Source organism: Pipistrellus hanaki (genome assembly GCF_964339955.1).
Source record: "Pipistrellus hanaki genome assembly, chromosome: 15".
Lineage (NCBI taxonomy): Eukaryota > Metazoa > Chordata > Mammalia > Chiroptera > Vespertilionidae > Pipistrellus > Pipistrellus hanaki.
The window spans coordinates 47,759,018-47,773,012 of record NC_140517.1 but is presented as its reverse complement, the minus strand read 5'-3'; the positions used below and the strand labels follow the sequence as shown (position 1 = coordinate 47,773,012).

The 13,995-nt window shown below is 45.2% G+C and overlaps 1 protein-coding gene across 1 annotated transcript; it reads right to left on the bottom strand.

Annotated features, from left to right (window-relative positions):
• Positions 1–218: 218 nt before the first annotated feature.
• On the bottom strand, positions 219–13,412 carry ZNF432 (zinc finger protein 432). The gene is made up of 5 exons (XM_084905989.1): positions 13,222–13,412; positions 11,609–11,800; positions 7,844–7,970; positions 6,345–6,440; positions 219–3,409 (listed from the first exon to the last, which is right to left on the bottom strand). The coding sequence occupies exons 2-5, from the start codon at positions 11,621–11,623 to the stop codon at positions 1,692–1,694; spliced, it is 1,956 nt and encodes a 651-aa protein (XP_084762115.1). The 5' UTR covers positions 11,624–11,800; positions 13,222–13,412; the 3' UTR covers positions 219–1,691.
• Between the last annotated feature and the right edge of the window lie 583 nt (positions 13,413–13,995).

Here is a 13,995-nt window from a genome sequence, read left to right as displayed (position 1 = left end):
ATTAAAGGCAGAGATGTTCAAATTTAAACATACATCGCAAGGCTCATTTTGCAAACCCAGAGTCCTGGACCCCAGTCTCAGACATTGCTGGTGTGGATGTAGTAAAATAGTACCGCCACTATGGAAAAGTTTGGCATTTCTTATAAAGTTAAACACTAACTTAGCATAAGACTCCTCGGTGCTTATCCCAGAAAAACAAAATTGGGTACATCAATGTTTATAATATTTTTATTCAAAACAACGAAACGCTAGAAACAACCCAAACATTTATCAACAGTGAACAGATAAACCAACTATATACCTATAGAGAAAAATACTACTCAGTAACAAAAAAGGAAAACTGTTTACCTGGTATACACCCAACAAAATGGATAGATCTTAAGAGCAATTTGCTGAGTGGAGGGAAAACAGCCTATCTCAAAGGTTACATCCATTCCATTTTAAGAGCATTTAGAAATGAGAAAATTCGAGCTATGGCGTGCTGATCAGTGGTGCCATAGGTCAGGGTTGGGGACAGTGTGTGTATACAGGGGAAGCAAGTAGATGTATATTTGTGTTGGCACAACAATTCTGCCTCCTGGTTGTGGCGGGATTTATAGATATCTATACATGCGATAACATTTCTTAGACCTCAACACCAAAAAACAAAACAAAACTCACACAAAATGAAACAAAATGTCCCAGAATGGGCATCAGGAATACAATAAATTTAGGCTTAGCTTAGAAAACTCAAGTATACACCATTTTCACAAAGCTTTCTTCTTGAATTCTGATATTTTGCTGAAGTCACTGTACACTGTGTTTTGAGCAGTTTTATTGATGTATGAAATCATGAGAAATGATTAATTCTGCCATAGTCTTTGCCATCTAAAATTATTTTCCAACATGAATATCAGGCAACTGAGGTTTAATTCTAGTCAAAGGTTTTCCCATGGCTGTCATGTTACTACTATGTACGAGCTCACTGATGATCTATTGTGATCACTAATGAGAAAGTCGTTATTCCTACAGAAGGCTTTCCTGGTGTTCCTATTCATATGATTTATATTACCATATACTTGTCAGACATAGCATTACCTAGAAATGTTTCCTCCAGACTTTCTGCATTCTTCTTACGTATTAATTTTGACATACAGCATGAGGTAATTTATTACCTAAGGCACTAGCACATTCCTTGCATTCATTAAATTTCACTCCTATGCAAATTCCATAATTTCCCTTGAGTGAAAGTCTAGCAACAGGCTAAAGTACACTGACTATATTCAAGTATGCTAGGAGCACACTGCACCGAACTATCATGGTGTGACTTTGTCCCTTGCACGAGTTCACTTGTAATGAATTCAGACTCTGCAAAGGATTATGTACCTTGACTATACATTTTGTGTGTGTATTAATAAGGCTTGACAAATGAAAGGTTACTCCAATCATTGACTCCATAGAGTCTTTTATAAGTTTTTATAAGTTTTTTCATATACAGTAGGTGCTGAATCCATGTTGAAGGCTTTCTTAGACTAACTGCATACATACACTTTGTCTACTGTGTCACTTACCTGGTGGGTCATGAGATCCAGGCTGTATGAATAGTATTTTCTGCAGTCAGTACATATAAAAGAAGTCTATCTGTGTGAAGTCTCTGACATTGTAAAAGGCATATTTTCCCCCCCGAAGGTATGACCATTTTCATTGCATTGTTAGGGTTTGTTCCCACTATGAGTTCTATGATGTACAAGGACATTTCTCTTTGAAGAGAAGCCCTTCCCACATTCGCTGCACACAAAAGGTTTCTCTCCTGTGTGAGTTCGTAGATGGACGACCAGGCGACTTTTCACAGGAAAGCCCTTCCCGCACTCATTGCACACATAAGGCTTCTCCCCAGCGTGGATTTGCTGATGTGAAAGGAGCTCAGTTTCCGCGGCAAAGCCCTTTCCGCATCCCCCACACCGATAGGGCTTCCCTCCTGTGTGGATCTGCTGATGGATGACGAGATAGCGTTTCATGGTGAAGCTTTTCCCACACGTGGTGCAGGAAAAGGGTTTCTCCCCAGTGTGAGTCCGCTGGTGTACCGTCAGGTTGCTCTTAAAGGCGAAACCTTTCCCACATTTATTGCATACGTAGGGTTTCTCTCCAGTGTGAGTTCGCTGGTGCAGCATCAGCCCACTGTTCACGATGAACCCTTTCCCGCATTCGCCGCACCTGTACGGTTTCTCCCCGGAGTGCGTCCGCTGGTGTACCACCAGCCGACTCTTCAAGGGGAAGCCTTTCCCACAGTCGCCGCAGGTGTAGGGTTTCTCTCCAGTGTGCGTCCGCTGGTGTATGATGAGCATGCTCTTCACGGTGAAGCCTTTCCCACACTCGTCGCAGACGTGGGACTTCTCTACGGTGTGATTTCTCTGGTGCACAATGAGGTTGCTCTTCCTGGTAAAGCCTTTTCCACATTCACCGCACACGTAGGGCTTCTCTCCAGTGTGAGTCCGCTGGTGTTCGATCAGACGGTTCTTCATGGTGAATCCTTTCCCACACTCGCTGCACACGTATGGCTTCTCCCCCGTATGATTCCGTTGATGTATGAAGACATAGTGCTTCGTGGTGAAAGCTTTCCCACAGTCGCTGCAGGTGTAGGGTTTCTCTCCGGTATGAGTTCGCTGGTGTATGATGAGCTTGCTTTTCCCAGTGAAGCCTTTCCCACATTCGCCGCAGACGTAGCCTTTCTCTCCAGTGTGATTCTGTTGATGCACAATGAGATTACGCTTCCCTGGGAAGGCTTTTCCACATTCGTGGCACACATAGGGTTTCTCTCCAGAGTGAGTTCGCTGGTGTTCAACCAGACGGCACTTCAGGGTGAAGACTTTGCCACAGTCACTGCATATAAAGGATTTCTCTCTTTCATGAATTTTCTGATGTTCGTTGAACCTGGACTTTCTGGAGAATACTCTTGCACACAAACTATATCTATAAGGTTTCTCTCCTGTGTGAACTCTCTCGTGATCAGTGAGTTGAGATTTCCTGGCAAAGCTTTTCCCACATTCACTGCACACGTGGGCTTTCTCTACCTCCTGAGTCCTCTGATGCTCAATGACCTGGGACTTGTTGCTAATGGGTTTTGCACTGACGGGGAATTTAACTGCAGGCTGAAAATCGTGTTTGCCATGCCAAAATGACTTTCCAACTCCATTCAACTTAGCTGAGTTCTTAGTTTCATAGCTTTTACTCTGTTTGACTAAACTTAAATTTGATTTCGGAGTTTTCATGGAGAAGTCAAACACATCGTGATTTTGCCTGAAAGGAAGATGCCTTTTGCTTTGAGGAACAATATTTCCAGATGTATCTTGTTTGTGCTTTTGTTCCATATCTTCCAACATTCTTTGATTTTCCCAGTGACCCTGAAGATAATTATCAATTTTGCCAGTGTCTAGGAAAGAAAACAATGAATCTTTTTACAAGCTTGTTTGGAATTAAACTTTTTTTTTTTTTAATATATTTTATTGATTTTTTATAGAGAGGAAGGGAGAGATATAGAGAACTAGAAACGTCCATGAGAGAGAAACACCAACCAGCTACCTCTTGCACATTCCCTACTGGGGATGTGCCCGCAACTCAGGTACATGCCCTTGACCGGAATTGAACCTGGGACCCTTCAGTCTGCAGACCGACGCTCTACCACTGAGCCAAACCGGTTTCGGCTAAACTTTTTATTTTTACACTATTCTTTTTTCTTTTCTTTTTTTAAATGGCACTTTAGTGACAATCCTGTGATAACACTGTAATAATACACCATGTGCCCTGACCGGTTTGGCTCAGTGGATAGAGCATCAACCTGCGGACTGAAAGGTCCCAGATTTGATTCCGGTCAAGGACATGTACCGTGGTTGCGGTACATCAGTGGGGGTGTGCAGGAGGCAGCTGATCAATGTTTCTAACTCTCTCCCTCTGCCTTCCTCTCTGTAAAAAAGTCAATAAAATATATTTTTTAAAAATACACCATGTGTAAATGTTCCTTATTTTTTACACTTTGGTAAAAACACAATAATACAAACAAAAAGGAATAAGCAGCATACCACTAAGGTAGTTGACCATTTATGTAGATTTAGCTGCTTTGGACCTTTCAAAACATGTAGAGAGAGTAAAATACAAGTCATTTTTTCGCAGCAAAGGACAAGGTTTGGAGGAATACCATTCCACAGAACTTAGGAAGATGCAGATCCCAGAGGTGGAAGAGAAAACTAATCCACATGATGAGGGTTGCATTTGTTCAGACCAAAATTACTTATTGAATGGCCTCCTGTACCAGGTACTATGCTGGTGTTTGGAATATATTTAAAATAGGCCTTACTGCTGAAACCGGTTTGGCTCAGCAGTAGAGCGTTGGTCTGCGGAATGAAAGGTCCCGGGTTCGATTCAGGTCAAGGGCATGTACATTGGTTGCGGGCACATCCCCAGTCGGGGGTGTATAAGAGGCAGTTGGTCGATGTTTCTCTCTCATTGACGTTTCTAGCTCTCTATCTCTCTCCCTTCCTCTCTGTAAAAAATCAATAAAATATATTATAGAAAAGAAATAATAAAATAGGCCTTACTTTCACTGATCTTAAATCTAGTTAGGGAAAACCGAAAAGGAAAGAAAAAAGAAGAGTAAGCAGTTGGAGATAATTAAACATGGATTAAAGGAGCAATGGAGATCGTGAAATTGAAGTAAATCAGGATTTATTTTTTTGAGCAGCTGTTCTCAACCACCCCTTTGGGGGTCGAACGACCCTTTCACAGGGGTCGCCTAAGACCATGGGAAAACACAGATATTTACATTACAATTCATAACGGTAGCAAAATTACAGTTATGAAGTAGCAACGAAAATAATTTTATGCTTGGGGGTCATCACCCAATGAGCAACTGTATTAAAGGGTCGTGGCATTAGGAAGGTTGAGAACCACTGGCATTGAGAAATGACAGCTGAATGATGGGCTCCATGGGGAGAATGGTTAATGAAAGTGAAGAATCCAGGATTACTCTGCTAACTTGACTTGAGCCACTGGGTATGTAGAAACATCTCAAATCAAGATGAGGATTATTACTAAAATCCAGAATGTGCAGGGGGAAAAAAAAGTATGCATTGTGGAATATAACCTATCAAATGATTACATGTGACTATAAACTATCAGATGATTATAGTCATCAAGATCCGGTTGGAGATATAAGTGGAGTTAAAAATGTGGAGATAGCCCTAGCTGGTTTTGCTTAGTGGACTAAAGGGTCCTGGTTTCAACTCCAATCAAGGGCACATGGCCAGGTTGTGGGCTCGATTCCCAATGGAGGAGGAAGCCAATCTATGATTCTCTCTCGTCATTGATGTTTCTCTCTCTCCTTCTCCCTTCCTCTCTGAAATCAATAAAAATTACTTTTTATTTTTTTAAAGATGTTAGATAAAATAAGCGAGGATCAGTTCTCCAGAGAAAAGAGGGAAAAAAGGTTTATGTTCCTTTGAAAACTTGAAGAAAAGTTCTGCTAAGGGGAGAGATATGGGGGCACTGTTTCTGTATCCTCAAACACCTCCCATCCCCCACCCTGTCCGCCTTCTCTGACTAGAATATGACTTCTGCAGTAACCGTGAGGGGAAGCAGATTTTGCCATCTAAATATTATTTTAAGCAGGCTATTTTTAAGAAAAGAAAGACACAAGAAAAAGCTTTGACATTGGCCCTCACTGCCTGCAAGAATTTAGAGAGAGGGCTTGCTCCAGGAAGGGAGATACCATCATAGACAACCACAGATTAATATGATTGAGGTGTGATAGACAGGGAGGAGCCTAGCCAGCCCCCTGCCCCTTTAATTGTCTAAAATTTTACATATGCCTCTTTTTTCCTTGATTGACACCCTGCCCCCTAGTCATTCTCAACTCGGGAAGCCCCCACTGCCCCAGTGTCTGTGTCCACTGGCTATGCTAACATGCATGCATACAAGTCCCTTGGTTGCTTCCTAACCCTAACCCTAACCTCCCATTTGTCTCTGGATCTATTTTTGGCAAGGCCCTTTTAATCCAACTCCTCTTTGGGTCCCATTGTCGATGGTCCAGCAAACATTTATTTATCAAATATTGGCTTGGTCATCTCCATGTGGATTGACTTCCTCTCCTCTGAAGCCCCAAATCACTACCCTGCCCACCTCATTATCCTGACCTCCGTCCCCTGATTTGTCCTTAGAGCCCCTGTATGTACATATGTAACAAATTTGGTTATTTCCTCCTTTTAATCTGTTTCATGTCGATTTGATTATTAACAGGGCTAGAAGAACTTAGAAGAGTGAAAGGGAATGATTTTCCTCCCTCACACCTGCCTTGTTGGTTCACACCCACTCACCTGGACACACTAGTCTGTGGAGTTCATCCTCTATGGCCCATGGTTCTTCCCCTTGTTCCAACTTGGAGAGAGCATCTGGTTTGCTGACTTCATACCCTGTTCACAGGAAACGATAAGACTTGTTCACAGGAAGACGTGGGTTGGGAGAATGTTATGTTTCAGGGACTAGACAGGTCACACATTCAGAGACTTTGCTCTCAGGAGAGGGCGCATGTGACACTGATACACTGTGTGTCTGGTCTTAGTTCGGGTTCTGGCACAGAGCTCCTAAAGCCCTCGTAGTTTCCTAGGTCAGTGGTCGGCAAACCGCGGCTCGCGAGCCACATGCGGCTCTTTGGCCCCTTGAGTGTGGCTCTTCCACAAAATACCACGTGTGGGCACGCACGTACAGTGCGATTGAAACTTCGTGGCCCGTGCACAGAAGTTGGTTTTCGGCTCTCAAATTTCAATCGTTGTACCGTTGATATTTGGCTCTGTTGACTGATGAGTTTGCCGACCACTGTCCTACGTGAACAGCATAACAGGGGATCTTTTCCGATAGTGTAAGTTCCCGTCCCTAACACTAGAGCTGCCAACCCCCCCTGGGCTCCTCAGAGTGAGGAGTGCCTTCCGTATGCTGAGGAGGTGGCTGGAGGCCGTGGACAGCTTCCGGGTGGGACTGATCCGGGAAGGCAAAGACGTGACTCGAGGGCTGGAACCTTCAACTCCAACCCTTCCCCTCACTGTGGAGAGGGAGAGGGCTGGAGAGAGAACGAATCACCAATGGCCAACAATTTAAGCAGGCGTGCTTACATCATGCACTTTCCCTAAAGATCCCTAAGTAACTGGGTGGGAGAGCTACCAGCTTGATGACCACACTGAGATTCTGGGAGGGCAGTGTGCCTGCAGAGGGCATGGAAGGTCCACACCCCTTTCTCCACACTTTTCCCTATGTATCTCTTCCATTTGGCTGTTTCTAAATTATTATTTTTTTTAAACTTTATAATAAACCGATCATGATAACAAGTGCCTTCCTGAGTCCTAGGAGCCATCCCAGTGAACTATGAAACCTGAGCTTATACTTGGGACGTTGTTGGAACACCAAATTCACAGCCACGTTGGACAGATGTATAGCCAAGATGTACCCTGCATACACAGTACTTGCGACTGGCATCTGAAGTGAGCGTGGTGCTGTGGTATGAGCCCTTACACCTGTGGAGTCTGATGCTACCTCTGGGTTTTAGTGTCAACACAGTGTCAAACGGAGCTGCAGGACACCCAGCTGGTACTGGGAGAGGCGGAGAATTACTGCTGGTGAAGGAAACCCCCACCCAGTTGGTGCCAGTTGTGCTGGTAGAGCTATGGTGTGTTATATGCTCTATCCGGAGCCAGAGGAGGCACTGAGAGGAGGCACTGAGAACTGCCATTCGGGTCACTGCAGAGACTCCCAAGTATAAGCAGCTGAGAGAGGAAGGCCACTGACTGGCGCCCTCGGACTGGCACGGGGGAGCTGTCCTCACCCATGAACACCAGGTGGCGGTAGGTCTCCAGCATCACGTCCCTGTACAGGATCTTCTGCTCGGGGCCCAGGAGCTGCCACTCCTCCCGGGTGAAGTCCACGGCCACATCCTCCAGCGTCAGCGGTTCCTGTAACAACACAGGCCCGTTTACTAGGGAGTGTTTTTCTTTTACCGGCCATAAATAATATAAAGGAAGTTGTCCTATTCATATTGACTACACTTCTGACAACAATTGTAATGTGGCCTTAAATTTTTTTTAAAAAAAATTGATATTAGAGAAAGAGAAGAAGGAGAAGAAGGAGAAGGAGAAGGAGAAGGAGAAGGAGAAGAAGAAGAAAAGGAGACAGAAAGATATCAATTTGTTGTTCCACTTATTTTTGCATTCATTGGTTGCTTCTTCTATGTTCTCTTACAGGGGATCAAACCCACAACCTTGGCATAACAGGACAACGCTCTAATCAACTGAGCTAGCTGGCCAGCTAATGTATATATTTATTATGTCTCAAAAGGTTAACATATTAGATACACTGGGGAGACAATTAATAAAGTGGAATACTCATTAAAAAAAATAACCCAAAATGAAGCAGCCCCAGAAAGAGATGGAAAATTTAAAGGCGAGTTCAATAAATATGGATAGAGCAAGGTCTAACATAGGCCTGCATGCAGTTTTTGGAAGAGATTATACAGAAACAGAAAAGCGAAACGAAGATCTCCAGAATGAGAAAATGTCAGAACTGATTAAACTTCCTATAACTCAGACTCAGTAATCCAGCAAAGCCAGGCAGGAAATCTGCATGTAGACACTTCCGGCTGAAACTACAGCACACAGCTTCCAAAAATCACTATCATGTTATTTGAAGTATGAGTCCATTGATACATAAGTGTCACAGTAGATGTGTTAATGTACTCAGATATGTACACAAATCCACATACATTGGTAAATAGGCACATATATATAAATGCACATATAGGTTTAGTGACAGCAACACACACTAGCAAACATTTGTTAAAGCAGTATGAGGGCCCCTAACTGGTCTGGCTCAGTGGATAGAGCGTCAGCCTGCAGACTGAAAGGTCTCGGGTTCGATTCTGGTCAAGGGCATGTACCTTGGTTGCAGGCACATCCCCAGTAGGGGGTGTGCAGGAGGCAGCTGATCCACGTTTCTCTCTCATCATTGCTTCTAACTCTCTATTCCTCTCCCTTCCTCTCTGTAGAAAAATCAATAAAATATATTTTTTTAAAAAGTAGTATGAGGGGACAATGAGGAAAGACATTATAAAGAAGAAATTTACTTTTTTGCCCAGGGGCGCTCATCATTGAATATTTTTCTTTAAAATATATCTGTGAACCCTAGCCAGTGTGGCTCAGTTAGTTGAGCATCATCCAGTGCACCAAAAGATCACCAGTTCAATTCCTGGTCAGGGCACATGCCCAGGTTGCAGGCTCGATCCCAGTTCCAGAGCTCGGCAGGAGGCAGCTGATCGATGTTTCTCTCTCTCATCAATAAAATCATATTTTTAAAAACAGATATCTGTTTTTAAAATTTTTAAAAAATTACTCATAAAAAATATGAGTAATTTGCATAATTTAGAAAAGCAAAGAAAGAAGAGGTAAGAATTGGATTTGAAAATGGTGACGGATTCTATATTTTTCCAAGATGACGTGGCGTTAAAAGCAAACCCCTGGAACCCTATAAACTCAAGCTCTTACCAGACACAATTTCTTGCAGCCACCTGAGGCCAAATCTGAACTTTAGCGGCTCAGCTACGTGTTGATGGAAGAACATGTGAAAGCCATGCAGCCCTGGCTGGGTAGCTCAGCTGTTGGAGCACTGTCCGATACATTAACGTTTCAGGTTCCATCCCAGTCAGGGCGCAACCAATGAATGTGGGAATGAGTGGAATAGCAAATTAATGTCTCTCTCTCCCTTCTCTCTCTAAAATCAATCAATAAAAAAAATTAAAAAAAGAAAGCCATGCAATCTTCCCATTTTCTTAGGCCATTTGGACTTTATTACCAGATAAACCCAGACACCAGGCTGAGTCCTCTGAGTGACTCTCCTTGGTCCCTGATAAAACTGTGCCCACTGAGTTTGCCTTCTTGCCCAATGGGTCTGTGAGGACCCCTGGAATGAACAGCAGTACGAAATCTGCCTCTGCCTTTAAAAAAAAAAAAAAAAAAAAAAAAAAAAAAAAAATATATATATATATATATATATATATATATATATATATATATATATATATATTATTGATTTCAGAGAAGAAGGGAAAGGGAAAGAAAGATAGAAACATCAATGATGTGAGAGAATCATTGATAGGCTGCCTCCTGCATGCCCCCCACTGGGGATCGAGCCCACAACCCAGGCAGGTGCCCTGACTGGAATCAAACCTGGGACCCTTCAGCTAGGGCTGCCTATACCTTTATTAGAAGTTCAAAACACTGTCCACCCATCACCTCTAGGAAGAATACTAGTATAACACTTTTCCTGAGACCTCAGTGCCAAGAAATATTGACATTCCCCGAGGGACCATCTGCTGTCTCCTCACAATATATGATACACACTAGTATCATATAATGTAGCATGATTCTCTTGTTGTGTCGGATTAGACACAAGCTGATAGCTAATGTAACCCAGAGGATCCTTCAATTTTATGTTACATGCTAACATTAGTCATTTACTCAGAATCATATGAATACTATATTCTTTTTTTTAATATACATATTTTATTGATTTCAGAGAGGAAGGGAGAGGGAGAGAGAGATAGAAACATCAATGATGAGAAAGAATCATTGATCGGCTGCCTCCTTGCACGCCCCCAACTGGGGACCGAGCCCACAACCCAGGCATGTGCCCTTGACTAGAATCAAACCTGGGACCCTTCAGTCCGTAGGCTGATGCTCTATCCACTGAACCAAACCGTCTAGGGCACTATATATTTTTTTAAAATTTCCTTTCTTTTTGTTTTGTTAATCCTCACCTTAGGATATATTCCCATTGATTTTTAGGAAAGAGTGGAAGAGAAAGGGAAAGACAGAGAGAGACATAGATGAGAAAGAAACACATCGATTGGCTGCCTCCCGGGGAGGAGCCGACAATCAAAGTAGGTGCCCTTGACCAGACTCAAACCCCGGACCCTCTGATCCACAGGTGGACGCTGTAACCACTGAGCCAAACAGGCTAGGGCATGAATACTATCTTCTTCTTCTTTTTTTTTAAAATATATTTTATTGATACTTTAGCACATGTGTCAAACACAAGGCCTGCGGCCAAATCCAGCCCGCCAGGCCTTGCAATGTGGCCCACACCGCGCTGTCATCACTGCACTCCGCTGTCAGTTTATGACATTGTCAGTTTATGACTGTTCAGTAAACCATTCGGCCCGCAATTTAGGCTGGATTTTAGATTTTGGCCCCTTCTCTGATTGAGTTTGACACCCCTAGGAAGGGAGAGAGATAGAGAGCTAGAAACATCGATGAGAGAGAAACATCGACCAATTGCCTCTTGCACACCCCCTACTGGGGATGTGCCCGCACCAATGTACATGCCCTTGACCGGAATCGAACCTGGGACCCTTCAGTCAGCAGACCGATGCTCTATCCACTGAGCCAAACCGGTTTCAGCGAATACTATTTTCTTGATCCTAATTTGCCCTGATGTTGGAGTTAAATTCAAAGTTTATGTCACTCTGGATACTGAACTGGTTTTTACAGGCCACCACCAATCCATTAGGCAATAAAGAAGAGAATAAAACAAACGTCACCTGGGCCTCGGCCATCTCCTGCAGTTGGGGGAAATGGCCAGCAGCCGGTGTACTCGTCTTTGTCTCCTCTCGATATGCCCGAAATTTCTAGTTAAAAATCCCGCTCTCCAGCTGGAAGAGTTCCTAGGAAGGACAATATTTAGGTCCTGTAACCTCCGCTTCCTTCATTCTTTTCTTCTCTCTTGTCCAAACCTGTGGGGCGAAGAGCAAGATCACGTTCAGGGTTACATTCCCCTGGCTGTGCACTCACCTTTACCCACGGTCCCCAGTATTCTGGCTCAGTAGTTAGTTCCCTGGAGAGCACACCTGAGGTGATGAAACAGAAGACCCTGGAGATATAAGTAGCTTGAATGTGAAAGAGAGAGTGGCAAAGGAGAACGGCACAGCACTGTGCCTCAGTGGCAGGTAAATTTCAGAACAATAATAGAAATGAGGTCCTGCGGGCAGTGAGGAACTGTAAATCTTTCCTTTAAACTACAGCCCAGCCGGCGTGGCTCAGTGGTTGAGTGTCAACCTCTGAATCAGGAGGTCACGGTTCCATTCCTGGTCAGAGCACATGCCTGGGGTTGGGGGCTTGATCCCATGTCGAGGGTGCAGGAGGCAGCCAATCAGTAATTCTCTCTCATCATTGCTGTTCCTCTCTCTTTCTCCCTTCCTCTCTGTAACAAGTCAATAACAAATATATTGTAAAAAAAATCTTATTAATTTTAAATATGCCGAATGGTTCACCTACCCCCAAGACTTTTATTTCTGCGGGTGGAAAGGACTGGGAGGATGTGGCAGAGAGACCTGGTCCAGGAGCCTGAGCTCAAGGCGGAAGCACCGGCGCCCCGAGCCTCCACGCCTTCCGCTGTCACACAGCCTTCCGCTGTCACACATCTCGGCACCAAAGACACTGCCCCCTCCCGCCCCCCGCGGGGTTAACCCCCAAACCAGGCCGGCTGCCCGCACACTGACCTCCCTTCACCATCCCTCCGTCACCGGCTCCAAGTTTCCGCAGAGTCTGAGCCGGACGGGCTGCCCGCCGGGTCACTGACAAACTGCAGCCCGCTGTCAGCCACCAAAGGAGGTGACCCGCCGAGACCCTGACCCCTGACCCCTGACCCCCAGACCCTCCGTAGAGGATCCGTTTATTTATTTATTTATTTCATTTAGCCAATTTATTTATTTATTTATTTATTTTAAACTAAACCACATACATGTTATTTTCAAAACTTGAATGTCAAGAGCAAAACTCTGGCTATTAAATAATAACAACAATGCCCATGCAAAACAACAAAATGAGAAATCAGAATTATGGACATATTAATATTTTTAGCTACTAAATGAGTCTCTTTTGTTGCTGGTGTAAATTTACTCGAGGATCCGTTTAGACCGTTAGTCACTAACCACCAGCGACGACCCCCACCCCCACCCCCACCCCCGACCCCCAGGACACCCCGTTCCCAGACACCCAGTAGAGTCCTCCGTGCTCCCCGCCAGGCGCTACCTTCACCCACTCACAGGGGCTGCCCCCCGCCCCCCCACACCCCCGTCCCCAGCAGCCGACGGACACCCCGCGCACGGCCGGACCCCCTCCGGAGCCTGCAGCGACCTCTGCAGGCCCAACTTACTTCCCCAAACGTCTCCCTCCTGCCCTCCGCTCCAGAGAAGGTCCCCCGACCGCGGCACAGGGAGGTTTCTACCCCGTTTCTATGGAGAACGGAATACGGGTTCCGGGCTTTCCCTTATGACGTCATGGGCCCGCGCCGCCGTCGCCTCGGCAACCGGGCGCCGCCATCTTGGCACGCCTGACGTACAGAGGCTTCTGTGTCCGGTCGACGCGACGCCTAGAAGAGTGGCCCGTCAGCCCTTAGATGGGAATATGGAGAGGCTTTTCAGAGGTCCGAGGTCTCAGAAGGCCCATGACGTGCGGGGAAATTCACGTGTTGTGGGGGACACTTCAAAAAGGCCAGAGCCCATCGGCACCTAAAGGGCCCGGCGTACGTCTGAGCCGCCGTTACGGCTGTGACGCCTCCGCTTGGTGGAAAAATAAAAAAAATTCCGGACACCCCAGTCACTAGTCTTAATTGCGAAGAGATTTAGGGGTCGTATGAAAACGTAAGCAGGTTTGGCAGAAAAGCAGGCGGGGCGATAAAAAGCCGTGTAGGGTTAGCGCCGTGAGGCGGGAGCGCGTGGGCGCCGCCATCTTGGGGGAAGTGCGGTTCCGTACAGAACTAACGGTCTCGGGAGCTCAGCGCGCACCGGGCAGGTGGCAGTGCGTTCGGAGAACCGACCAGGTTTGGAAAAAGGAGGCGGTCCGGGGGAGGGTGATCACAACGTGAGCAGAAACGAAGGACGTAGCCAGGCTCTTTGCAGCCTCATTCTAACCTGCCCGAGCACAAAGC

What these genes read in the sequence shown, in the direction of transcription:
- ZNF432 (XM_084905989.1), bottom strand. An exon ending in CCGCCACCTGGTGTTCATGG is followed by an intron (nt 6,441 to 7,843) that starts GTGAGGACAGCT and finishes TCCTGTGAACAG; the next exon opens with GGTATGAAGTCAGCAAACCA. An exon ending in CCACAGACTAGTGTGTCCAG is followed by an intron (nt 3,410 to 6,344) that starts GTGAGTGGGTGT and finishes TTTCTTTCCTAG; the next exon opens with ACACTGGCAAAATTGATAAT.